The sequence below is a fragment of the Bufo gargarizans genome, chromosome 7, assembly GCF_014858855.1.
Source record: "Bufo gargarizans isolate SCDJY-AF-19 chromosome 7, ASM1485885v1, whole genome shotgun sequence".
Taxonomy (NCBI): domain Eukaryota; kingdom Metazoa; phylum Chordata; class Amphibia; order Anura; family Bufonidae; genus Bufo; species Bufo gargarizans.
In genome coordinates this window covers 170,607,227-170,633,320 of record NC_058086.1, presented here as the reverse complement: position 1 = coordinate 170,633,320, position 26,094 = coordinate 170,607,227, and the positions used below count along the sequence as shown (strand labels likewise).

General features: G+C 44.8%; 1 protein-coding gene across 4 annotated transcripts in view; it reads left to right on the top strand.

Annotated features, from left to right (window-relative positions):
* ITPR1 (inositol 1,4,5-trisphosphate receptor type 1) overlaps positions 1-26,094 on the top strand; it is a 104,522-nt gene that overhangs the window by 22,816 nt on the left and 55,612 nt on the right. For 3 of the 4 annotated variants that reach the window (XR_006390858.1, XM_044301012.1, XM_044301011.1), the window contains exons 5-16: positions 1,258-1,373; positions 1,603-1,689; positions 2,687-2,845; positions 4,282-4,380; positions 4,600-4,683; positions 18,994-19,140; positions 19,902-19,997; positions 20,849-21,003; positions 21,130-21,229; positions 21,318-21,478; positions 21,962-22,103; positions 22,176-22,334. Coding sequence is in view for 3 of the 4 variants with exons in the window: in XM_044301012.1 (XP_044156947.1) it covers positions 1,258-1,373; positions 1,603-1,689; positions 2,687-2,845; positions 4,282-4,380; positions 4,600-4,683; positions 18,994-19,140; positions 19,902-19,997; positions 20,849-21,003; positions 21,130-21,229; positions 21,318-21,478; positions 21,962-22,103; positions 22,176-22,334 (1,505 nt within the window). In the remaining variant the exon portion in view is untranslated. Of the gene's footprint in view, positions 1-1,257; positions 1,374-1,602; positions 1,692-2,686; positions 2,846-4,281; positions 4,381-4,599; positions 4,684-18,993; positions 19,141-19,901; positions 19,998-20,848; positions 21,004-21,129; positions 21,230-21,317; positions 21,479-21,961; positions 22,104-22,175; positions 22,335-26,094 lie in introns of those variants that run through there. The other variant, XM_044301013.1, reaches the window with a different exon arrangement.

The following is a 26,094-nucleotide window of genomic DNA, read 5'->3' as shown; positions in this document are numbered from 1 at the left end:
ATAGGTGTATCCTGCCAGGAGTCGTTGTACTGACACGAATCGGGTATTTTGCACCCCCCTCCCTGCTTCCTCTTCCACACTTCTGCCCCTTCCTTGCAGCCCCTGTAACCAGGTCCCTTCCAGGCTACATGTGATCCTGCATCCTCTTATTAAATCTGTCCTCCTCCTCTTCCTCGCAGGCAGCTAATTACCAAATAAGGGCAGCGCTGCTGCGGACGCTCCTGCTCCATTCCCAGACAACCCTCAGATTCCCAGGCTGCATGACAAAGGGTTAACCCCTTCAGGTTTGCTGGGGAGGAGGGGGGGGGGGGGCATGCGCTTTGGTTGCATTCCGTAAGACCTGACTTTTTGGGTTATCAAAGTTTCTAAAACTAATTTTTTTGTTACAAAGTTTACAAGTTTATCAGTACATTTAGGAATTCTCTTCTGCATTGTGCTTGGAAGGCGGTGACAAAAGAGATGGCTGCAACTGCAGGTCCCATGGGGGTTGTCGGGCACCACTCGGGATTCTGGGAAAGCTGGGTGAGGACTCCAGTAACAGTCCAAAATGGCAAAGACTGGCAGCGGGGCACTGAAGACAAGGTAGCAAATCGGTGGTCAAACGGCACCACTTGACGACACTGTTTTTAGTCCTACATGCCCATCCCTATAGGAGCTTTACTGGCGGCCATACTGCTAGTGTGCTTCTTGAACTGAAGGATCAGGATACTTTACAGCTCAGCAAAAGTATTCAGCCCCCCACAAAAGATTGCTCTACGTCAGCCTAGGGGCCAACATGGGAAACCAAACCACCATTCGGAAGAGCGGTTTACAGTTCAGCCACAAAAATGTTTGATTTCTTGGTTCCTCCGGGGAACAAGAGATTTGATTCATTCTTTAAAACTGCACTTCCCCTTTAAGCAGTATTTTGGATTCTTTCCCCTTTAAGGAGCTGCTCAGTGTAATGCATTTTGTCCTGGATGGTGCAGACCTAAGTGAAGCCCGTGCATATTAACTGTTTCCTCTCTGCAGCCTCGGTATTTAATGTTCTAATCTGCACAAGTCATTTGTTTTTGACCCATAAGCCGTCATCTGCTCCAGCTGCTGCCCTATTATCTTCTCACCCCCCACTAATCCCCTAATGTGTGCCCGCTCCTGGGCAGGATGCCCGGCTCTGTAGTGGCTGGTGCTGTCATCTGGGATGAATAAATGAGTCCTGGGCCCAGAACGTCACACGTGACGGCACCAGGGACTAACATGTTGCATCTTCTCTTACAGACTGCTTGTTCAGGCTCTGCCCCATGAACAGATATTCTGCACAGAAACAATTCTGGAAAGCTGCAAAGCCCGGCGCCAGTAGTACGACCGACACCGTCCTGCTCAACAAACTACATGTAAGGCCCAGCGTCACATCCACAATGGAGGATAGCTCTTCTGTATTTTTATTTATTTTTTGTAGCAAAGTAAATCAGTGTTTTGTTCTGGTGAATTTATCGTTTAAATGACCCCTTGTGGTGATGAGCTGCTACTGCGCACCAATAAAAACGCTACCTACATGGATGTCTGTCAGATTTTCAACTGTACAAACTGTGACTGTGATGCATGTTCTGTTTCTTTTTAAAGCATGCAGCAGATTTGGAAAAAAAGCAGAATGAGACGGAGAATCGAAAGCTCTTGGGGACAGTCATCCAGTATGGAAATGTTATCCAGGTGTGGTGCTTTATAGCTTTGTATCTATGGTTTATAACCAACTCCTTACTGACCCTGAGTTACATCCTGTATTATACTCCAGAGCTGCACTCACTATTCTGCTGGAGCAGTCACTGTGTACATACATTACTTATCCTGTACTGATCCTGAGTTACATCCTGTATTATACTCCAGAGCTGCACTCACTATTCTGCTGGTGCAGTCACTGTGTACATACATTACTTATCCTGTACTGATCCTAAGTTATATCCTGTATTATACTCCAGAGCTGCACTCACTATTCTGCTGGTGCAGTCACTGTGTACATACATTACTTATCCTGTACTGATCCTGAGTTACATCCTGTATTATACTCCAGAGCTGCACTCACTATTCTGCTGGAGCAGTCACTGTGTACATACATTACTTATCCTCTACTGATCCTGAGTTACATCCTGTATTATACCCCAGAGCTGCACTCACTATTCTGCTGGTGCAGTCACTGTGTACATACATTACTTATCCTGTACTGATCCTGAGTTACATCCTGTATTATACCCCAGAGCTGCACTCACTATTCTGCTGGTGCAGTCACTGTGTACATACATTACTTATCCTGTACTGATCCTGAGTTACATCCTGTATTATACTCCAGAGCTGCACTCACTATTCTGCTGGTGCAGTCACTGTGTACATACATTACTTATCCTGTATTGATACTGAGTTACATGCTGTATTATACTCCAGAGCTGCACTCACTATTTACCTCCTTCAGATCTGCTATTTCCCAGCATTCTCTGCTTGTTCAGTGTGATGTATTTATGAAGTAACTTGAAGTCAGATAGGGACCATAAAGGGACATTTGCTTCTTAAATTGTACACAAGCAGTTAGTATTTCTCCCGTTTTCCCATTGTGTAGTACAGGTTTATGGGATGCATTAAAGAGGCAGGCTCAGCTCTGTTACATCTGTATGTGGTTCTGCCATAATCTTCTACTTCTTGACTTTCTTTTCCTTAGATGCTTCATTTGAAGAGTAACAAGTATCTGACGGTGAACAAGAGGCTCCCTGCGCTGCTGGAGAAGAACGCCATGCGAGTGACACTGGATGAGGCTGGGAATGAAGGCTCCTGGTTCTACATCCAGCCGTTTTACAAGCTCCGCTCTATCGGGGACAGTGTGAGTATGGACACTAATGGCCACCTTCATGTATTACCAGGACATGGACGTCCATTCTCGTAAAATATATTTTCAGGTTTTCTTGGTTATATCTGAAATTGGGAAAGCTGGGTAATGACCTGTGCTGCATCTATGGTGGAGATTATCCTTCCTGGAGCCCCGAAGGGCAGATCTGCCTGGAGTAATGGAGTGAGGGGGTTTTCATCATTCCTCTTTCCCAGGAATGTAATGATAAAGCCGTTTTATTGTAGCTCCAGTCTTGAGTGCACGGCCTCGGGTCTGCAGGACTTTATTTGGGTCAAACCTGAATACGTTTCTCTCCTGTACCGGAGTCTAGACCCTGCGGCCTCCAATCAGACAGTCATGTATTGTGTCTACAGACCCTATTAACTAATTTCACTTGTCTGACAACCGACAACCCCCATTTATCAACAATCTCTAGTTATGGACAAGATAGTTAATTAACTCTCAGAATCAAATCACTGTCTTGTACACAGGGGACAGTATTCTAGTAGTTATATTCCTGTACATAGGAGCAGTATTATAGTAGTTATATTCTTGTACATAGGAGCAGTATTATAGTAGTTATATTCTTGTACATAGGAGCAGTATTATAGTAGTTATATTCCTGTACATAGGAGCAGTATTATAGTAGTTATATTCTTGTACATAGGAGCAGTATTATAGTAGTTATATTCTTGTACATAGGAGGCAGTATTATAGCAGTTATATTCTTGTACATAGGAGCAGTATTATAGTAGTTATATGCTTGTACATAGGGGCAGTATTATAGTAGTTATGTTCTTGTACATAGGAGCAGTATTATAGTAGTTATATTCTTGTACATAGTAGGCAGTATTATAGTAGTTATATTGTACATAGGAGCAGTATTATAGTAGTTATATTCTTGTACATAGGAGCAGTATTATAGTAGTTATGTTCTTGTACATAGGAGCAGTATTATAGTAGTTATATTCTTGTACATAGGAGCAGTATTATAGTAGTTATATTCTTGTACATAGGAGCAGTATTATAGTAGTTATATTCTTGTACATAGGAGCAGTATTATAGTAGTTATATTCTTGCACATAGGAGCAGTATTATAGTAGTTATATTCTTGTACATAGGAGCAGTATTATAGTAGTTATATTCTTGCACATAGGAACAGTATTATAGTAGTTATATTCTTGTACATAGGAGGCAGTATTATAGTAGTTATATTCTTGTACATAGGAGGCAGTATTATAGTAGTTATATTCTTGTACATAGGAGGCAGTATTATAGTAGTTATATTCTTGTACATAGGAACAGTATCATAGTAGTTATATTCTTGTACATAGGGGCAGTATTATAGTAGTTATAGTCTTGTACATAGGAGCAGTATTATTATACTAGTTATTTATTATCATCAAGATAAATATATTTGTTCCTTGCAGGTTGTGATCGGAGATAAAGTTGTCCTTAACCCAGTAAATGCTGGGCAGCCTCTACATGCCAGTAGTCATCAGCTGGCAGATAACCCAGGATGCAATGAGGTGAGTACTTGGGTTTCTCTGCTCCTTTATATAGATAATGATGCATCCAGCTGTTACTCTTGGCTGTTTTGGGGTCAAACATATCTAATGACATATACGGTACTTTATGGGCTAAGACATTTGGTTTTTGTTACGAATATTACAATGACCTTTGTAGAACTTGCTCTGCCGTCACCTCAGCAATTACTTTTTGGGTAATTGTCTCCCATTTGGCTGCAGGTTAATTCTGTGAATTGTAACACTAGTTGGAAGATTGTTCTGTTCATGAAGTGGAGCGACAACAAGGATGACATCTTGAAGGGGGTGAGTACAGAATATGGTACCGGTCACGTCTGGTGGACACATCTATAGCCTGTTTAATGGAATCCGAGACCTGAGACATGATGTCCGGGTACTGGAGCAGGAATATAAAGTTAGTGAAGACTTGTGGGGGGCTTCTAGACCCTTCAGCAGGCATATTGATTTACAGACCTGGCCATGGCCTCAACATGTCTGTCTGCACTAAAGTTCCTAGTCCTGGCCAAATCATGGGATTTAACCTTTTTTGTGTCCCCCCCCCCCTTCGTTTTAACCCCCTCCTCTACTGGGGTCTCCTACTGAGGTTGCCCACATGTGGGGTGTTGTTGTATAAAGCAGAAAATAACGTTTAGTTTTTAAGCTGCCGCAGGTCCTGTTGATCTGTCTGAGACGGCAGAAGCCCAGGTTAAAACTCTGGTCTCTGGGTGTTCATGACGAGATACTGTACCTTGGGGAACAGAAAGACCAGAGTCTATAAAATCTAACCTGGTTAAAGATAAATGTATCAAATGCTAAATGAATCCATAAAGATTTGACATGAAGGCCTCCGATGGGCGATGGAGCAGTCTTCTATGTCTCAGATATTTTGATACATTGTGTTGGTTGCCAAGTTACTGCCATTATTGGTGTCTCTCCTAGTTCTACCTTAGGTAGTATGATGCCCTTTGCTGGACCTTTCCTTTCAATCGCACAGGCCTGGGTCAATTTGTAAAAGTTGCTGTTTTTGGCTTCACGTAATGCAATTAGTGCTTCACTGATGCCCTGGACACTTTTCATGCTGGATTTTCTGGCTGGGTTTAGGCGGACCCCACTTTTTTTTTAATTTTTAAATTTTTTTAAGGCTACTTTCACACTGGCGTTTTGGCTTTCCGTTTGAGATCCGTTCAGGACAGGTCAGTTTTGCTCTAATGCATTCTGAATGGAAAAGGATCCGCTCAGAACGCATCAGTGTGCATCCGTTCTGTCTCCATTTCACTTTGACGAAACTGAGCCAAACGGATCCGTCCTGACACAATGTAAGTCAATGGGGACAGATCTGTTTTCTATGACGCAATCTGGCACAATCGAAAACTTATCCGCCCTCCATTGACTCAGTGGTGTTCAAGACTGATCTGTCTTGGCTTTGTTAAAGAGAATAAACGGATGCAGACGTTTGTATTATCTGAACGGATCCGTCTGTGCAGATTCATGATGGATCCGCACCAAACGCTAGTGTGAACGTAGCCTTAGGTACTGATGGATCTGCACTGAATCCGAACCCATTTATTTCTATGGGGCTGTGCACATGAGCAGCATGCTCTAATTTGTGTGTTTTTCACGCAACGCAGGCCCTATAGAAAATTGCGTGAAAATTGCAAGTGCGGATGCGGTGAGATTTTCGTGCACGGTTGCTAGGAGACTATCGGGATGGGGACCCGATCATTATTATTTTCCCTTATAACATGGTTATAAGGAAAAATCACGTTCTGAATACAGAATGCTTAGTAAAATAGGGCTTGAGGGGTTAAAAAAATAATAATTTAACTCTCCTTTAATCCACTTGTTCGCGCAGCCGGAATCTCTTCTGTCGTCTTTGAGGAAAAGGACCTGTGGTGACGTCACTGTGCTCATCACATGGTCCATCACTATAGTGATGGATCATGTGATGGACCATGTGATGAGCGCAGTGATTTAATCAAAGGTCCTTTACCCAGGTCCTGAAGAAAGAGAAGCCGGGCTGTGCAAACAAGTGGATTAAGGTGAGTCAAAATAGTAGTTTTTTTATTTTTAACCCCTCCAGCACTATTGTACTATGCATTTTGTATTCAGAATGCTATTTTCCCTTTTTAGAACCATGTTGTAAGGGAAAATAATACAATCTACACAACCTTGAACCCAAACCTGAACTTCTGTGAAGAAGTTCGGGTCTGGGTACCACATTCAGTTTATCACGCACGTGCAAAACGCATTGCACCCGTGCGATAAAAACGGAACGCAATCGCAGTCAAAACTGACTGCAATTGCGTACCTACTTGCGTAGGTTTGCCGCAATGCACCCGGGACGCATCCTGAGCCAAAACGTGACGCCCGTGTGAAAGAGGCCTTAGAGCTCAGCAAATAATCCTGGTGCACACATCAGAGCTTTTGTCTCCGCTCAAAAATAATGTTCTGAACGGACCCCATTATAGTCTATGGTTTTTTTAGGTTCCGTTACGCACAGTTAGGTCTCTGTTATCTGCAGAATCCGTCCTGCTCCAAAACTGAGCCGGAGAACGGAAAGGAGAAACTGAACAAGGCCTTAGCGGTATACGTGCGCGGTGTCTCTATACTGTTTAGAATATATTTGCATTAAGCCGAATGGGTTTGTTTGGTTACTCGCAACCACGTTGTTTTCTGTGGGGTCTCCCACCTTTCGTGACTCTCCCTGCTGTATCTTAGTCGGGTCTGTGTGGTTCCCAGTCGGCTTGTGATCAGCTTTACGGCTCCACTTTCCGCTGTCTCAGGACACGAGCGCACTCCTCCAAATCTTCCCAAAGCATCGGGTGTCAGCTTAATAATGTTCCAATTGATTGAAAAATGTGTCTCCGTCCACACGGTCTTTCTGTCGGCATTCACCAGGTGCGTTTCGAAACAATCTTGTTTTTTCCTCAGTGGTATACAGGTATGTTCAAAGGAGTATAAACCTGGGACTCCGTATTGGATCCTTTTTAAATCCTCTTAAACAAGATGAAATCAAATACATGACCTGGATCACTTTAATAAATGTATCATTCACATGATGCGTTAAGTCAACGATTAACCGCATTATATCTCGTTAATAATCGTTAATTTCTAACGATAATTTGTTTTCCCTTAGTCCTAACAGCAGCACAGATGGGGTTAACCACCCCCATGGACTGGTAGGACCGGTGGAATTTTTAATGAGACCAAGTAATAAACTTAATGAAACACTTAAGCCTCCCCTATAAAGGAGGGAATCGCCTCCAGCCCACTGTGTTGTAGCAAGAAAAAAAGGGCCTTACTAGGGTGGGATAGTTGTGTGCTGCTGTTAAGTCTAAGGGAAAACAAATTATCGTTAGAAATGAATGATTCCCTTACATCCTACCAGCAGCACAGATGGGGAGATAGCAAGAAGAACCTCTAGGGAGGGCCTTCATGCTTGGCAGAACCAAGTATAGTCTGCCCAAAGGCTGAGTATTCAGCTAATCTGGCATCTAGTCTATAATGGGAGATGAATGTTGATTCAGAGCTCCAGGAGGCAGACTTGCAAATCATGTCTAGCGGAAGAAGACTCCTCTTGGCAAAAGTAGCTACGGCCCTGGTAGAATGGGCCTTTACAAACCCCGGAGGGTCTAGAGCAGGCATGGCCAACCTGCGGCTCCCCAGCTGTTACAAAACTACAACTCCCACCATGCTTAGACTGCCTAAAGCTATCAGCCTGCAGCAGGCCATGGTGGGAGTTGTAGTTTTACAACAGCTGGAGAGCCGCAGGTTGACCATGCCTGGTCTAGAGATTGGGAAACAATGGATTCCCTAATGGCCTCCTTAATCCACCGACTGATGGATGGTTTGGATGCCTTACAGCCTTTAAACTTACCGGCAAACAGGATTAAAAGACTTTCATCTCTCCTGAATTCCTTTGATCTATTCACATAGATCTGGAGGCATCTCGAGACGTCCAAAGGATGTATAGCAGGTTCCTCGGAGGAGTTAGAAGGTGTAGAAAGAACCGGGAGGGATATCGCCTGGTTGATATTCTGGAACTAAGGAACCTTAGGCATAAAGTACGGGAGAAATCTTAGAAGGACCCGGTCTTGCAAAAAAATGGTATAGGGCTCGTGTGCTGAGAGAGCTTGAAGCTCAGAGACCCTTTTGGCCGAAGTCGCTGCTTTTCACAAACTTGAAATCCACCTCCTCCTCCAAAGGCTCAAAGGGGGGGGGGGGGGGGAGATGCTAACCCCTTGAGAACTACTGATAAATCCCATTGAGGAATGGGTCTCAGTACTGTAGGCTTTAATCTTTCAGCTCCTTTAAGGAACTGTTTGAGCAGGTCCTGAGACTTGTTGAGGCAAGCTAAAATGGCTGAAACTTGAACCCTCAAGGTATATGGAGCAAGGCCTTTGTCAAGGCCATCTTGCAGAAAGTAAAGGATGGCTGAGAGGGGCAGATCTGCAGATGCCACCTCTTTTGAGGAATATCCTCCTAATCCGTGAGTAGGCTCTCTTAGTAGAGTTTACTCTTGAATGAGACGGCGTTCTCAGGACCAACTCAAAAAGCCCTTCTATTCTGGGAAGGGACTGATCAACCTCCTGGCTGTCAGGTTGACCCTGTGCAGATCTGAGCAGAGGTGAGTGTCCCACGACACCAGGGTCTGCTGGGGGGGCCTCCAATATTGCCCTCGACTCATCTGGGTGAGCTGGGTAAACCAGTATATCTTTGGCCAAAACGGTATGATGGCTATCACCGAGGCCTGATCCTGACTGATTTTCATCAATACCCTCGGAATCATGGAAAATGGAGGGAAGATTTAAGCCAGCCTGAACCTCCAGGATATTGACAGAGCATCTGTCACCAGGGGGTTGTCCTCCCTGCAAAGGGAGCAAAACCTCTCCACCTTGGTGTTGAAACTTGTTGCCATGAGATCCACCTCTGGCATCCCCCACTTGAGGACTATCTGCTTGAATATCTCCAGATGTAAAGGCCACTCCACTGTTTGAAGACCGCGGCTCAGCCGATCCGCTATCGTATTGAGGGAGCCTCGAATGTGAATAGCAGATAAGTGGGAAAGGTTTGACTCTGCCCAATCCAGAATCACCCTGATCTGATAGGCGGGGATGTGATCTTGTGCCTCCCAGCTTGTTGATGTAAAGTACCACAGTCATATTGTCTGACTGGACTTTCACTGCTTTGCCCTGGATCTGAGGGGCGAAGTGAAGGAGGACTAGCCGGATAGCTCGAATCTCGTGGAGATTGGATAAGAGGAGCCGCTCCTGAGGAGACCAGGATCTGTGAACTGGAGTCGTCTAGGTGAGCGCCCCAGCCTACTTGGGATGCATCTGTTGTCAATATGACCCAGGTTAGCTGGGTCATAGACTTCCCATCTAAAAGATGGAACCACCATCTGAGGGAATGCAGAGTTCGCCAAGACAGGAAGCACAGAGTTCAGCCCGTTCCGTTTGGAGAGGACCTCCGATTGCAGTGGCCGGAGGTGCCATAGAGTCCAAGGGACTGCTTCCGCAGACGCTGACATGAGCCCCAACATCTTCATGAGAGTCTGAACCGGGACTCGCTGAGGCATGGATAGGAATTCTGCCATCTTCTGTTTTCGGGATCTTCTTTCTGGAGTCAACCGGAGAGACATCCCAACGGAGTAGATTATGAAGCCTATATATCTTACTGAAGTCGATGGGCTCACGTTCGACTTCTGCCAGTTAATCCACCCTAGGCGGAACAGAAAGGAGATCGCTACATGAAGATGGTGGGTCAGGACCGCTAGAAAAGAGTCTTTTAAAAGCCAATCGTCCAGATAAGGAATGATGGTCAGTCCTTGGAGCCTTAGGCTTGTGTTTTTTTTGTTTGTTCATGATGATGCAAATGGATCAGTTTCTGATTTACATTGAAAGTCAATCGAAGGCGGATCCGTTTTCAATTGTGAAAGTAGCCTTAGAGCTGCCACCACAGAAACTACCACTTTGGTGAAAATGTGAGGGGCAGAAGAAATGCCAAAGGGAAGGGCAACAAACTGAAGGTGTCTGATGACCCCCCCGAAATCTGGACCGCAATTCTGAGTTATTTCCTGGAATCAGGCTGACTCTGGATGTGAAGATGCTCATCGTTGAGGTCCAGGGTTGCCATCACATCTCCAGGATTGAGAACGTAAACCACTGACCTGATGGTCTCCATACGGAACCTCGCCTTCCTTGCATATCGATAATCATCCGAAGATCCCCCCGACGCCTTGGGAACCAGAAATACTGGTGAGTAGATCCCTAAGCCCCGTTCCCCTGCTGTAACCTCCTCCAGAGCCCCCTTGTGGATGTAATCCTGAATGTAAGTCTCCTAAACCGACTGCCTTGTGGCCTGTAAAAGTTTGGTCCTGATGAACTTTGTCCAGAGGAAGAGAAATAAGACTGATTAAATATCCCTCTGAGATGACATTCAGGACCCAGTGATCCGAAGTTTCTCGGCTCCAAATGTCCTTGAAGTGGGAGAGACTACCCCCGACGGGAAGATTAGGCAGGAGAGTAGGGAAGTCTGGGAGGACGGCAGGAGTAACAGGAGTCATCCAAGAGACTCGAGGAGGCCCATAGTCAGAAGGTGGATATTTTACCCTTGGCTCCTTCGTGAAAGCGCCATCAAACCGCTTCGCTGTGTGCCCCAGTCCCTCCGGGCTCTTGACTGCTGGTCAGACCACCACGGTTCTGTCTGCCCCACCCCCGAAAGGACTGCTGGGGAAGACTCTTCCCCTTCTTATCCGACAGGCCTTCCATGATCTTATCTAGCTCTGAGACAAACCAACTGTTGGGCTCAAAGGGAAGGCCACGTAAATTGCAGTTGTCAGCGACCCAAGGCTTAAGCCACAAAGGCCTACGGGCCGCTGACACAAGGGCCATGGATTTGGCTGCCAATTTCAGCTGCTGCCCTGTCACACAGGAAATCCATCGCCAGGTTGACCGTCTTGAAAGCCGCCAGAATGTTGTCCCGAGACACCTTCTGATCCCCGTCTGTCTGGATCTGGTTTAGGCGAGACCGGAGGAACGTAGAGACTTCTGTAGCAGCAATGGCCGTGGAAGCTGCAGCTGCCGTATAACTTCTCCTGAGAGTGGACTCTGCTCTCCTGTCAAGGGGATCCTGCAGACTAGACCCATCGTCTGCTGGAACCAGAGTGCGCTTGGACAATTTTTTTCAATAGTTATGTCCACCTTGGGAATGGAACCCCACGATTCCCCCAAGGGTTTAGCCATCAGAAACATGGTTCTAAATCTTAGTTACAACCAGACCTTTTTCGGGTTTCTTCCACTCTGTACGCATGACAGAGAGAAGGGTCTCATCCGCTTTAAAGACACAAAGTGTCCGACCAGAGGGTTCCCCCGGGTCAACATCATGGCCCCCCGACCTAAAGGACTTGAGCAACTTTTGTGTCTTTATCAGGAGGAAAGAGGAATGAAGTAAGCGCCTCCTCATCCAAGGGAGGAAGAACCCAAGGAGCTGAAGACTCCATAGGGGTCTGCGCAGGAAGTCTCTCTCATCCAGCAGGCTTAGAACTCCTTTGATAGATCCATCAACATAGGTGTTCACCTATTGATACATATCCTGCATCGTAGGTTCAGTGGAAGGTTGGACCCTTGAACGGCAGCTGTCACACCTAGAATAGGGACAGCTATCCTCTAAAAGAGCGCTATAATCATAGCAAGATAAATGTTTCCTTTTGGGCCCTGCCTTTCTGCCATGCGAATCCCGTGGAGAAGACATCGCTGCGGGAAAAAGGAACAAGTAAAAAATTTGTAAATTGCCTATAAATGTTTCAGGAAAAAAGGTTAAAAAAAAAAAAGCAGGCCAGCGGAAGCTGACAATGAGGACCAGAAGAAATGAGGCACCAATGAGTGGAGGAACACCAGCTTATAGGACTCTGGGAACTAGCTCAAAAAGCATGTGCAGCCAGAGACCAACCTGGTGCACAATGCTTCCTTAAATAGGAGAGGGGATGGACCCAGAACCGAGCCCCCAGAGGAGAAACACCATATTGACAAATAAAGATTTCCAGAGGGAGGGGGAAATCACCGCCTACTCCACCTGTCCGGAGGGCTGGAGGTGATTCCCTCCTTTTTATAGGGGACAATTAAGTGTTTCATTAAGTTTATAACTTGGGCTCATTAAAAATGCCGTCAGTCCTCCGGGGGGGGGGGGGGGGGGGTTAACCCCATCTGTGCTGCTGGTAGGATGTAAGGGAATATATGGTAAAGTCAATATGCAATATTGCTTTTAGATGTGTGTGATATATTAAAATATATATATATATATTCCTACTCTAAAGACCTTTTAAAAGGCCCTATACAGAGCACATGTGGAAAATGTGCCAGATAAAGGGGCTGAAAAAGCTTACAAAGCTATACACATGAAAAAGAGGGTAAAAATAATCTTTAATGTCTTCTTAATACTACTAACTGTGTAGAATTCTTGAATGCACTATTCAGTGTTTTTAGTTTTGATGCCCCTGACATTTTACAAGCGTGAATTTGGAAGGCGATTCATCAGCTGTAGCTTATTGACATCTCAGCTTCTGCTTACTTTCGACACTCGGCTCCTCGTCCCATTCTCGTACTTATGGTAAAGATCACACTTTGCGTTTTTAAGTCTTAGGATTCCAACCTTTTGAAATGCCTTCTGATCTGATAATTCACCCCATAAATATTAATAAAAATGTATACAAATAACTGGCATCTTAACTTTCATGCTACTATTGTGATATTGTTACTTCTACTGCTTGAAGATATGGGATGACAATGAAGAAGCTACAACAAAACCATGATCACAATTCTCCCTGCCGATAAAGGCGGAGCGATCGTGATCCTTGATGCTGCAAAATATGTCGCAGAATGGCAGAGACAACTGGCGGATATCAATACATATGGTCTATTAGACAAAGATCCAGTTGAGGCCTATTATAAAAAATTGATTGAGATACATGAGAGCACATCAATGTGGGATTTTAAATAAATTGCAATTTGACTTAATTTTGTGAACGCCGAGTAGACTTCCAGTCTTTTTATTGTATCCCAAAAGTCCATAAAGACCCTATTAATCCTCCGGGAAGACCGCTTGTTTCCGGCATGGGGTCTATAACAGCAAATCTGTCCCAATATTTGGACAGATTTCTGCAAACCTATGTTGGAAACACTCAATCACATTTAAAAGATACCACCGAAGTAATAACTTTATTGGAAAATACAGTATGCCAACCCCATAGGATTCTGGCCACACTTGACGTTGGTGCAAAATTATATATATAATCTCTCATGAACAAGGTATCCAAGCAGTATAAAAAAATTTAAACAAAAGAAACTAAATGAGGAACATATATATTTTTATTTTGGAGGGTATTAAGTTTGTACTCAGTCACAATTATTTTTATTTTAATTATCGTTATTACAGACTAGTTACCGCTATGGGCACCAGCTTCGCCCCCAGTTACGCTAATCTATTTATGGTGGCTTGGGAGCAGTATTCAATCACTCCACGACTGGGGCGGACCCGGTGCTCTGGCGAAGGTACATTGATGATATTTTTTGATTTGGGGAAGCACACATCAAACATGGAGTTCATAAACTCAATCAATATAACTTAAAGTTTACACCCATTATAAATAAGAAATCTGCTGAATTTTTGGATCTCAAAATAGAAATGCAGGGAGAGATTCATTTGTAGTGTATTTCAAAAGGATGTAGCTAAAATTGGCTTCATCCTTTACACCAGCTGCAATTTAGTCAATTTAGACACTTGAAGAGGAACTGTACCCAAGACAACCAATTTGAAATTGAGGCAGAAAATCTAGAGGCCCAATTTCTGGAAAAAAAACCAGTATCCACTCGATACACTAGAAAAATCATTGAGAGAAGTAAAACGAGACAGAACCATGTTTTTTTTTTTATCAAAACAAGAACAATCTGAACATACTAGATCTGACCCCTGTAAATTAGTTTTACCATTCAACATTAAATATAAGAGTATCTAAGATATACAAAAACATTGGCACTTACTGAAAGAAGATAAAAAAAATTGGGCTTTATTATGCCTCCTCGACCCCCAATAGTGTATACAAATGGCACCAACCGTAAAAAAAAATAAAAAAAAATTCTAGCCGAATGATAAACGACAGTGACAAAAAACTGGATGACATTTAGTGGCCTCAGATGTGGCAATTGCCAGAACTGTAGACAGATGACTTTCCAAAGATTTTTGGCTTTCTATAGAGCAGTGTTTCCCAACCAGTGTGCCTCCAGCTGTTGCAAAACTACAACTCCCAGCATGCCTAGACAGCCTTTGGCTGTGCGGGCATGCTGGGAGTTGTAGTTTTGCAACAGCTGGAGGCACACTGGTTGGGAAACACTGCTATAGAGGATGGCGGGACTGTTCACACGAGACGTCCGTTTCTAGTTATAAATCTACGCACTGACGTTCCCTGTATTCCCTCCCCCCCTTCATATCTTCAAGTAGTAGAAGTAATGGGATGAGGAGCTGAGATGGCAATAAGCTACAGCTGATTTACCTTCCAAATTCACACTTGTAAAATTTTATGGGCATCAAAACTAAAACCTTGAATAGTGCATTCAAGAATTCTACACAGTTAGTAGTATAAGAACACATCATTATTTTTTTTACCCCTTCTGACATTTGGCTCTGACAGCAAAACTATATTGGTGACAAACAGATTGCCGTATACTTCCATAGCCAAATGTGTTACCATAATGATTTGGAATTTGATTGCCTTTCAAATAAAAGAAACGCAGGGTGTGGACATGATCATGACTAAAAACATTGTATAAAATGAATCATTATGCATCTAGTGTACGATTACCATACACATACAGTACAGACCAAAAGTTTGGACACACCTTCTCATTCAAAGTTTTCTTTATTTTCATGACTATGAAAATTGTAGATTCACACTGAAGGCATCAAAACTATGGATTATCACATGTGGAATTATATACATAACAAACAAGTGTGAAACAACTGAAAATGTCATATTCTAGGTTCTTCAAAGTAGCCACCTTTTGCTTTTGATTACTGCTTTGCACACTCTTGGCATTCTCTTGATGAGCTTCAAGAGGTAGTCACCTGAAATGGTCTTCACTTCACAGGTGTGCCCTGTCAGGTTTAATAAGTGGGATTTCTTGCCTTATAAATGGGGTTGGGACCATCAGTTGCGTTGTGGAGAAGTCAGGTGGATACACAGCTGATAGTCCTACTGAATAGACTGTTTGCTGCTTTTTTTTTCTTGCCATAATACAAATTCTAAGTAAAGAAAAACGAGTGGCCATCATTACTTTAAGAAATGAAAGTCAGTCCGAAAAATTGGGAAAACTTTGAAAGTGTCCCCCAGTGCAGTCACAAAAACCATCAAGCGCTACAAAGAAACTGGCTCACATGCGGACCGCCCCAGGAAAGGAAGACCAAGAGTCACCTCTGCTGCGGAGGAGAAGTTCATCCGAGTCACCAGCCTCAGAAATCGCAGGTTAACAGCAGCTCAGATTAGAGACCAGGTCAATGCCACACAGAGTTCTAGCAGCAGACACATCTCTAGAACAACTGTTAAGAGGAGACTGTGTGAATCAGGCCTTCATGGTAGAAGATCTGCTAGGAAACCACTGCTAAGGACAGGCAACAAGCAGAAGAGCCTTGTTTGGGCTAAAGAACACAAGGAATGGACATTAGACCAGTGGAAATCTGTGCTTTGGTCTGCTGAGTCCAAATTTGAGATCTTTGGTTCCAACCACCGTGTCTTTGTGCGACGCAGAAAAGGTGAACGGATGGACTCTACATGCCTGGTTCCCACCGTGAAGCATGGAGGAGGAGGTGTGATGGTGGGGGGGGGGCTTTGCTGGTGACACTGTTGGGGATTTATTCAAAATTGAAGGCATACTGAACCAGCATGGCTACCACAGCATCTTGCAGCGGCATGCTATTCCATCCGGTTTGCGTTTAGTTGGATTATCATTTATTTTTCAACAGGACAATGACTAGTGATGAGCGAACTTCTGTTTTAAGTTCGGCGTCTAAAGTTCGGCTTCCGGTTAGCGGAGAATCCCGATATGGTTCCCGATATGGATTCCGACTTCCGTTGTGGTCCGTGGTAGCGGAATCAATAATCGGCCATTATTGATTCCGCTACCACGGACCACAACGGAAGTCGGAATCCATATCGGGAACCATATCGGGATTCTCCGCTAACCGGAAGCCGAACTTTAGACGCCGAACTTAAAACAGAAGTTCGCTCATCACTAACAATGACCCCAAACACACCTCCAGGCTGTGTAAGGGGTATTTGACCATGAAGGAGAGTGATGGGGTGCTGCGCCAGATGACCTGGCCTCCACAGTCACCGGACCTGAACCCAATCGAGGTGGTTTGGGGTGAGCTGGACCGCAGAGTGAAGGCAAAAGGGCCAAGTGCTAAGCATCTCTGGGAACTCCTTCAAGACTGTTGGAAGACCATTTCAGGTGACTACCTCTTGAAGTTCATCAAGAGAATGCCAAGAGTGTGCAAAGCAGTAATCAAAGCAAAAGGTGGCTACTTTGAAGAACCTAGAATATGACATATTTTCAGTTGTTTCACACTTTTTTGTTATGTATATAATTCCACGTGTTAATTCATAGTTTTGATGCCTTCAGTGTGAATCTACAATTGTCATAGTCATGAAAATAAAGAAAACTCTTTTGAATGAGAAGGTGTGTCCAAACTTTTGTTCTGTACTGTATATATTAACAGTGTTTTAGTTATGCTAATCATTTACAGTTATAAATAGGATAGTAATAGACACATTTTGATGTTAAATAAGTTGCCGTTTACTTGCTATATATGTGTAGATTAGGCCAATATGTAACCATAATGTCACATGAAATGGGGAGGGGACAACACACAGAAATAAACCAGAGCCTAGGCCTCAAAGCTAAGGAAGAGGGATGTGACCTAGGAATCCCTAGACCTCTCCCGACTCCTGCCAGTATGAGTAGACCCTGAAGGGGGGAAAAATTCATACACCGGAACCTAGGCCCTGGAAATCCCTAGGAACGGTTCTTTCACAGGTGAAGGACCCAGCGTCTCCCTGAGGACTAGAAACACAATGCACAACAAAAGCGCTAATCTTTAAAGAGGGAATGGAGAAGCCGGCAATTCACGGAAACCACACACCAGCTCAACAAACGCCAAGCAGGAAATGTCAACCGCATGGTGAGCAGTGTGAGAGTGAACTAAATGGAGCCTCAGTAATGACCACAAGCTGCACCTGACAAGGGGTGTGGTTATCACTAAACAACAAACTGCAAGGCGAGGACAGACTGTCAGATAGCCGCACGTGCTGCTGATCTCCCCGATCTTCTCACCTGTCATGGGAGGAGCCGTGACACAAAGTCTGTGCAGGCACCGTCTATATAAACGATATGGGCCATTTATAGTAAGATCGCTAAAAGAAAATGGTGACGGGTAATATGTATTAACAAGATACATTGGAACATGTTTCAAATGGTGAGATAGATAGATAGATCTATCTATCTTTAAAGCAATATCTCATATTGACTTTACCATATATTAACATGAGATATAATGCGGTAAATCGTTGACTTAATAACGCATCATGTGAATGACACATTCATTAAAGCGATCCAAGTCATGTATTTTGATTTCACCTTGTTTAAGACTATTTAAAAAGGATCCAAAATGGAGTCCCAGGTTTATACGCATTTGAACCTATACCACGGAGGAAGAAACAATATTGTTTCAAGATGTATCTGGTGAATGCCGACTGAAAGACAGGTCTCCGTCCACACTGTCTTTCTATCAATTGGAACATTATTAAGCTGACACACTGCGCTTTCGGAAGATTTGGAGGGGTGCGCTCGTGTCCTGAGACAGCGGAAAGTGAAGCCGTAAAGCTGATCACAAGCCGACTGGGAACCACGCAGACCCGACTAAGATACAGCGGGGAGAGTCACGAAAGGTGGGAGACCCCACCGAAAACGACGTGGTCGCGAGTAACCAAACAAACCCACTCGGCTTAATGTGAATATAGACACCGCGCATGTATACCGCTAACCCTGCCACTCATATCCAAATTAACGCCGCAGGATTTTGGCCAGTGCAGTGATTTTTAAACCCATATGTACAGATATATGTAACATCAGAAAATCGCCATGAGATTAGCTGCAGTTCAGCCGCTGCTATTTATATATGGACAATAATATCCATTGAACAAGACGCCGTCCAGAAACGGTCATGAATAACTGGCCATTATTATATTTTTTATATTTCATTACTATAATATTTATGCGTGAGCTCCGCATGATTTAAACCTTGGGTTAACAATATTTTAATGAAGGTTTATTTAAATGGTGAATTTAATAAAATATAGGCGCTTTGAGATCCAGTCTCATTAACGGGTCACCATTTATGCCTCCTTGGTATCCGATGTTTTTCCTACTGAGGTACAAGATGGAAATCGTGAATCCTTGGTGACGTTGCAGTGATACAATGTAACTTTCCGTTCTCTCTACATAATGTATCATGGTTGTGGATGAGGAGATGCTGCCCGCTCTGGGTGACCCTATGATCTATCTACAGGGCGATGTGGTTCGGCTCTTCCATGCCGAGCAGGAAAAGTTCTTGACGTGTGACGAGCACCGGAAGAAGCAGTACGTGTTTCTCAGGACGACAGGGCGGCAGTCGGCCACTTCGGCTACCAGCTCCAAGGCTTTGTGGGAAGTTGAGGTAAGTGATCCAAACTCTCCTCAAATGTAGTAAGAGTTCAGATTGTGGAGTCTTTTGAGTCTTAGGAAACGTCTTTCAGATCTTGATTATCTTTTGTGTCCAAAGTTTCTGATGGAGCGTTAACCAAAAGCCTACAAGAGACGCCCTCTGTAACCCCTCGATGCTCTGACCATGAGATGAGAGAAAATGTCTATTGACTCTCGCTCCCTATTATGAACAACTCCTTTAAGAGGACTGTTTTATAGACAATGGGGGCATATTGCTAGGATATTCTTCCATTGTCTTATAGGTGCGGGCCCCACCGCTGAGACCCGTACCTACATCGAGAAGGGAGCACTGCAAGGTGGTGGCTGGAGGGCTCAATGGGAGCGTACTGCTCCCATTATTTCTATGGGGCCCGACTGAAATAGCCGAGCCATAGAAAATGAATGCAGGGCGGCTGCGCATGCAGTGAACCCTCCTTCACTTGCGGGGCTCCATTCTCGATCTAACACAGTAGGGGCATAACCAGGGGCGTAGCTAAAGGCTCATAGGCCCTGGTGCAAGAGTTAGACTTGGGCCCCCCTTCCCTTAGTGCTTTGTGTGTCTTCTTATGCAGCACAAGGGTATTTGGGCCCCCTCAGGCTCCTGGGCCCGGTAGCGACTGCTACCTCTGCACCCCCTATAGCTACGCCCCTGGGCATAACCTAGCACTATACCCCCATTGTCCATGATTAGACAACCCCTTTAAATCCTCAATCCTTTGTAAATCTGTTTTTTAGGTGGTGCAGCATGACCCATGTAGAGGTGGCGCGGGCTACTGGAACAGTCTCTTTAGGTTCAAGCATCTTGCAACTGGGCATTACCTGGCAGCAGAGGTGAGTGACTCCTCCACGGAGGCTGAAGGCTACGATTTATCCCCAGACTCGGTTAGCTGAAGACCGGCAGGGCTTGAGTGAGCCGCTGCCCACAATGAATCCTGGCTGACTATGGTGGGTCACTCCATGGGTAACTCTCGCCCGCTCCTTCCACGTGGGTAAGGCTCACTTTCCGGTTCTCTTTCCCCAGGTAAATCCTGACTATGATGCAGGTTGCCTGGAGTCTGAGGTTTCCGTAAGTAAAGGCTAGCCCGTAGAAGATCCTTCTCATCCTATAGCATGGCTACCGGAAAGGATGCCAGCTTGTTAACCCTTTCCCGACCACCGTTTCCACCTCACCTTGCATTTTGCCTGGCATCAGCTTTCTTGCCCATTTCATGATCTACAAGAAAGCCGTATGTCCTGTACACGGGGCTCCCATTGTCTGATCCGTGCCCACCGCAGAGCCATTCAGCTGCACCGACGGCACTGAAGACTCCAGCGGTGATTTCTGTAGTATTTTCTATGGTGGCATATGTTACCGGTAGAAAAAGGGGATTAAACTGTGACGTCTGCCGCTGCCCGTATACGTAAAGGGGGGTGTAGGAGAACGTCGCTGCGGGGTTCAGGGCGGTTGGGAGGAGGCGCTGCCTGCATGCAGTCATTGTGGAGCGTTTCTATTCTGGTCCGGAGCCGTGCAGAAGTTCACAAGGGTAGACGGTAGGAAAAGTTGCAGGAAGGGGCCGACTCCAGGCTGGTTTTTATGGATTTTTTTTATTTATTATTTTTCCTGGTGCCTCTGATCATGTACATATCAAACTTTCATCTGAATTGGTTTCTACATCCATCAAAAATCCCCTTTTACTTCTCAGATGGATGCAGAACAAGACCCCACCCGTGCCCGGCTCTGCATGGACTCGGAGAAGATCAAGTGTACATTGGTGTCAGTCCCTGAAGGCAATGATATCTCTTCCATCTTTGAGCTAGACCCTACCACCCTCCGAGGTGGAGACAGCCTGGTGCCAAGGTATTATGCAATCGCGGAGGTGCTTTGAGCCTCGTAGCTCCATGTGATCGCTATTTGAGTCTGTAGTTAGGAGGCTGCAGATCTTCTGGTCAGATTCGATTTATTGGGGGTTTTCTTCACTTTCAGGAACTCGTATGTTCGGCTGCGTCATCTCTGCACCAACACCTGGGTCCACAGCACCAATAGCCCTATAGACAAGGATGAGGAGAAGCCGGTCATGCTGAGGGTGAGTGGCACCCAGCGGTCTTGCCGTTTGTGCCCTGACTAGAGGTCTGGTTATAGTCCTGGTCACGTGGTCCTCGTTTGTCTCTTAGATTGGTACGTCACCCATAAAGGAGGACAAGGAAGCCTTCGCCATAGTTCCCGTCTCACCTGCCGAGGTGCGCGATCTGGATTTTGCCAACGATGCCAGCAAAGTTCTGTCTTCCATTGCGGGAAAGTTGGAGAAAGGAACGATCACCCAGAATGAGAGAAGGTGAAGAGTCTGGGACACAACAAGTCCCAGCATGCCATAGCCATCACCAGCTTTCAAGGAACGCTGGGACTTCTAGTTTTACCACAAACTGATCCCCACATTGTCTTTAACTTAAACCTAACACTTCTGCTCTTCTACTCTAGTCACATCCAGAGCTACATCTGCATCTTGTATGATATCAGGTCTTATATGTAAATTGCATCCAGAGCTGTGCTCCGAATTCTGTAGCTTACACCCACTTGCCAGAGTGCAATGCATTGTGGGAGGTCAGATGTTGGATAGTAGTGTGAAGAAAGATAAAGCATGTTGTAATTCAGAGAGCCGGCTGCAGAAGGGGCTTTAGATGTGTCTGGAGGAAAAGATACAATGTAACAGGAGATCAATACAAGAAATTGAAACAAAGTGTCTTTCTCAACACTTTATGCTGATTGAAGATGTGAAATGTTGTGGAGTTCCCCTTTAAACTCTTCTTTTATCTGACAGGGCTGTGACCAAGCTCCTGGAGGAACTGGTCTACTTTGTGACTGCTGGGGTGAATTCTGGTCAGGATGTCCTGGAGGTTCTGGTGAACAAACCCAACCGCGAGCGTCAGAAGTTGATGCGGGAGCAGAATATCCTAAAACAGGTGCCTGTATCCTCTATACAGATAGTGTCCCCCTGAAAGCTGCTTGGTGGTAACTTGTGTGTCCCTCTAAAGATCTTCAAGCTGCTGCAGGCGCCATTTACAGACTGTGGGGATGGTCCGATGCTGCGGCTGGAGGAGCTCGGAGATCAGCGGCACGCACCTTTTAGACATATATGCCGACTCTGCTACCGTGTACTAAGGCATTCGCAGCAAGACTACCGGAAAAATCAGGTGCAGAAATGTGTATTATACAGGGTCCAAAACTCTGCCTCTATTACAGCTTTACAAGGTTGGAGGTTTAAGGGGTGTTCTGGTCAGTACAAGTTACACCCCATATGCAGTGAACAGCGGATAACTTAGATCAGTGGGGGTCGGACACCAGCGATCACCAGCATGTGGGGGTCCTGTGTGACTGGCATGATGGTTGAGCACCACACCTCTGCTCCGTTAGTACATGTGGGACTGTTAGATGTTGAGGAGTGTTGTACTCGCCTGTCTCCAGCAGTCCTGTTGAGATGATTAGTGACAGAGCGCATGCTCGAGTTCTGCTTCTTACAGGGACACAGTTCTCAGATCCGTTAGGGTCCCAGCAGAAACCCTTATGTAACACTTTTTTTTTTCTTTAAAGTCATTAGGGGATACTGGAATATACCTTTAATTTTAGATCCAGCTCCATAGGCACAGTTACATGATACAATTCTTGCTATAGACAGCCACCACTAGAGGGAGCTCACTACATGCAGATTATACAGCCACCACTAGAGGGAGGTCACTACATGCAGATTATACAGTCACCACTAGATGGAGCTCACTACATACAGATTATACAGCCACCACTAGAGGGAGGTCACTACATGCAGATTATACAGCCACCACTAGAGGGAGGTCACTACATGCAGATTATACAGCCACCACTAGAGGGAGGTCACTACATGCAGATTATACAGCCACCACTAGAGGGAGCTCACTACATGCAGATTATACAGCCACCACCAGGGGGAGCTCACTGTATACAGATTATACAGCCACCACCAGGGGGAGCTCACTGTATACAGATTATACAGCCACCACCAGGGGGAGCTCACTGTATACAGATTATTCAGCCGCCACTAGAGGGAGCTCACTGCATACAGATTATACAGCCACTGCTAGAGGGAGCTCACTACATACAGATTATTCAGCCGCCACTAGAGGGAGCTCACTACATACAGATTATACAGCCGCCACTAGAGGGAGCTCACTGCATACAGATTATACAGCCGCCACTAGAGGGAGCTCACTGCATACAGATTATACAGCCACCACTAGAGGGAGCTCACTATATACAGATTATACAGCCACCACTAGAGGGAGCTCACTACATACAGATTATACAGCCACCACTAGAGGGAGCTCACTGCATACAGATTATACAGCCACCACTAGAGGGAGCTCACTGCATACAGGTTATACAGCCACCACTAGAGGGAGCTCACTACATACAGATTATATAGCCACCACTAGAGGGAGCTCACTACATACAGATTATATAGCCACCACTAGAGGGAGCTCACTATATACAGATTATACAGCCACCACTAGAGGGAGCTCTCTGCATACAGATTATACAGCCACCACTAGAGGGAGCTCACTATATACAGATTATACAGCCACCACTAGAGGGAGCTCGCTGCATACAGATTATACAGCCACCACTAGAGAGAGCTCACTACATACAGATTATACAGCCACCACTAGAGAGAGCTCACTACATACAGATTATACAGCCACCACTAGAGGGAGCTCGCTGCATACAGTTGCAATAAAAAGTATGTGAACCTTTTTGGAATGATATAGATTTCTGCACAAATTGGTCATAAAATGTGATCTGATCTTCATCTAAGTCACAACAATAGACAATCGCAGTCTGCTTAACCACTTCAGCCCCGCTAGGTGAAACCCCCTTCATGACCAGAGCACTTTTTACACTTCGGCACTACACTCCTTTCACCGTTTATCGCTCGGTCATACAACTTACCACCCAAATGAATTTTACCTCCTTTTCTTCTCACTAATGGAGCTTTCATTTGGTGGTATTTTATTGCTGCTGACATTTTTACTTTTTTTGTTATTAATCAAAATGTAACGATTTTTTTGCAAAAAAATGACATTTTTCACTTTCAGCTGTAAAATTTTGCAAAAAAGACATCCATATATAAATTTTTCGCCAAATTTATTGTTCTACATGTCTTTGATAAAAAAAAAATGTTTGGGCAAAAAAAAAATGGTTTGGGTAAAAGTTATAGCATTTACAAACTATGGTACAAAAATGTGAATTTCCGCTTTTTGAAACAGCTCTGACTTTCTGAGCACCTGTCATGTTTCCTGAGGTTCTACAATGCCCAAACAGTAGAAAACCCCCACAAATGACCCCATTTCGGAAAGTAGACACCCTAAGGTATTCGCTGATGGGCATAGTGAGTTCATAGAACTTTTTATTTTTTGTCACAAGTTAGCGGAAAATGCTTTTTTTTTTTTTTTTTTTTTTTCTTACAAAGTCTCATATTCCACTAACTTGCGACAAAAAATAAAAAATTCTAGGAACTCGCCATGCCCCTCACGGAATACTTTGGGGTGTCTTCTTTCCAAAATGGGGTCACTTGTGGCGTAGTTATACTGCCCTGGCAATTTAGGGGCCCAAATGTGTGAGAAGAACTTTGCAATCAAAATGTGTAAAAAATGACCGGTGAAATCCAAAAGGTGCACTTTGGAATATGAGCCCCTTTGCCCACCTTGGCAGCAAAAAAGTGTCACACATCTGGTATCGCCGTACTCAGGAGAAGTTGGGGAATGTGTTTTGGGGTGTCATTTTACATATACCCATGCTGGGTGAGAGAAATCTTGGCAAAAGACAACTTTTCCTATTTTTTTTTTATACAAAGTTGGCATTTGACCAAGATATTTATCTCACCCAGCATGGGTATATGTAAAATGACACCCCAAAACACATTCCCCAACTTCTCCTGAGTACGGCGATACCAGATGTGTCACACTTTTTTGCAGCCTAGATGCGCAAAGGGGCCCAAATTCCTTTTAGGAGGGCATTTTTAGACCTTTGGATCCCAGACTTCTTCTCACACTTTCGGGCCCCTAAAAAGCCAGGGCAGTATAAATACCCCACATGTGACCCCACTTTGGAAAGAAGACACCCCAAGGTATTCAATGAGGGGCCTGGCGAGTTCCTAGAAATTTTTTATTTTTTGCATAAGTTAGCGGAAATTTGATTTTTTTTTTTTTTTTTTTTTGGACTCAATATGCCCCTCAGCGAATACCTTGGGGTGTGTTCTTTCCGAAATGGGGTCACATGTGGGGTATTTATACTGCCCTGGCTTTTTAGGGGCCCTAAAGCATGAGAAGAAGTCTGGAATATAAATGTCTAAAAATGTTTACGCATTTGGATTCCGTGAGGGGTATGGTGAGTTCATGGGAGATTTTATTTTTTGACACAAAACACATGCGGACGTCTGAATGGAGCCTTACAGGGGGGTGATCAATGACAGGGGGGTGATCAGGGAGTGTATATGGGTGATCACCCGCCTGTCATTGATCACCCCCTGTAAGGCTCAATTCAGACGTCCGCATGTGTTTTGCGGATCCGATCCATGTATCCGTGGATCCGTAAAAATCATACGGACGTCTGAACGGAGCCTGACAGGGGGGTGATCAATGACAGGGGGGTGATCAGGGAGTTTATATGGGGTGATCATGGGTGATCAGGGGTTTATAAGGGGTTAATAAGTGACGGGGGGGGGGGGTGTAGTGTAGTGTGGTGTTTGGTGCGACTGTACTGACCTACCTGAGTCCTCTGGTGGTCGATCCTAACAAAAGGGACCACCAGAGGACCAGGTAGGAGGTATATTAGGGGTTAAAAAATTCGGATCTCCAGCCTGCCAGCGAGCGATCGCCGCTGGCAGGCTGGAGATCCACTCGCTTACCTTCCGTTCCTGTGAGC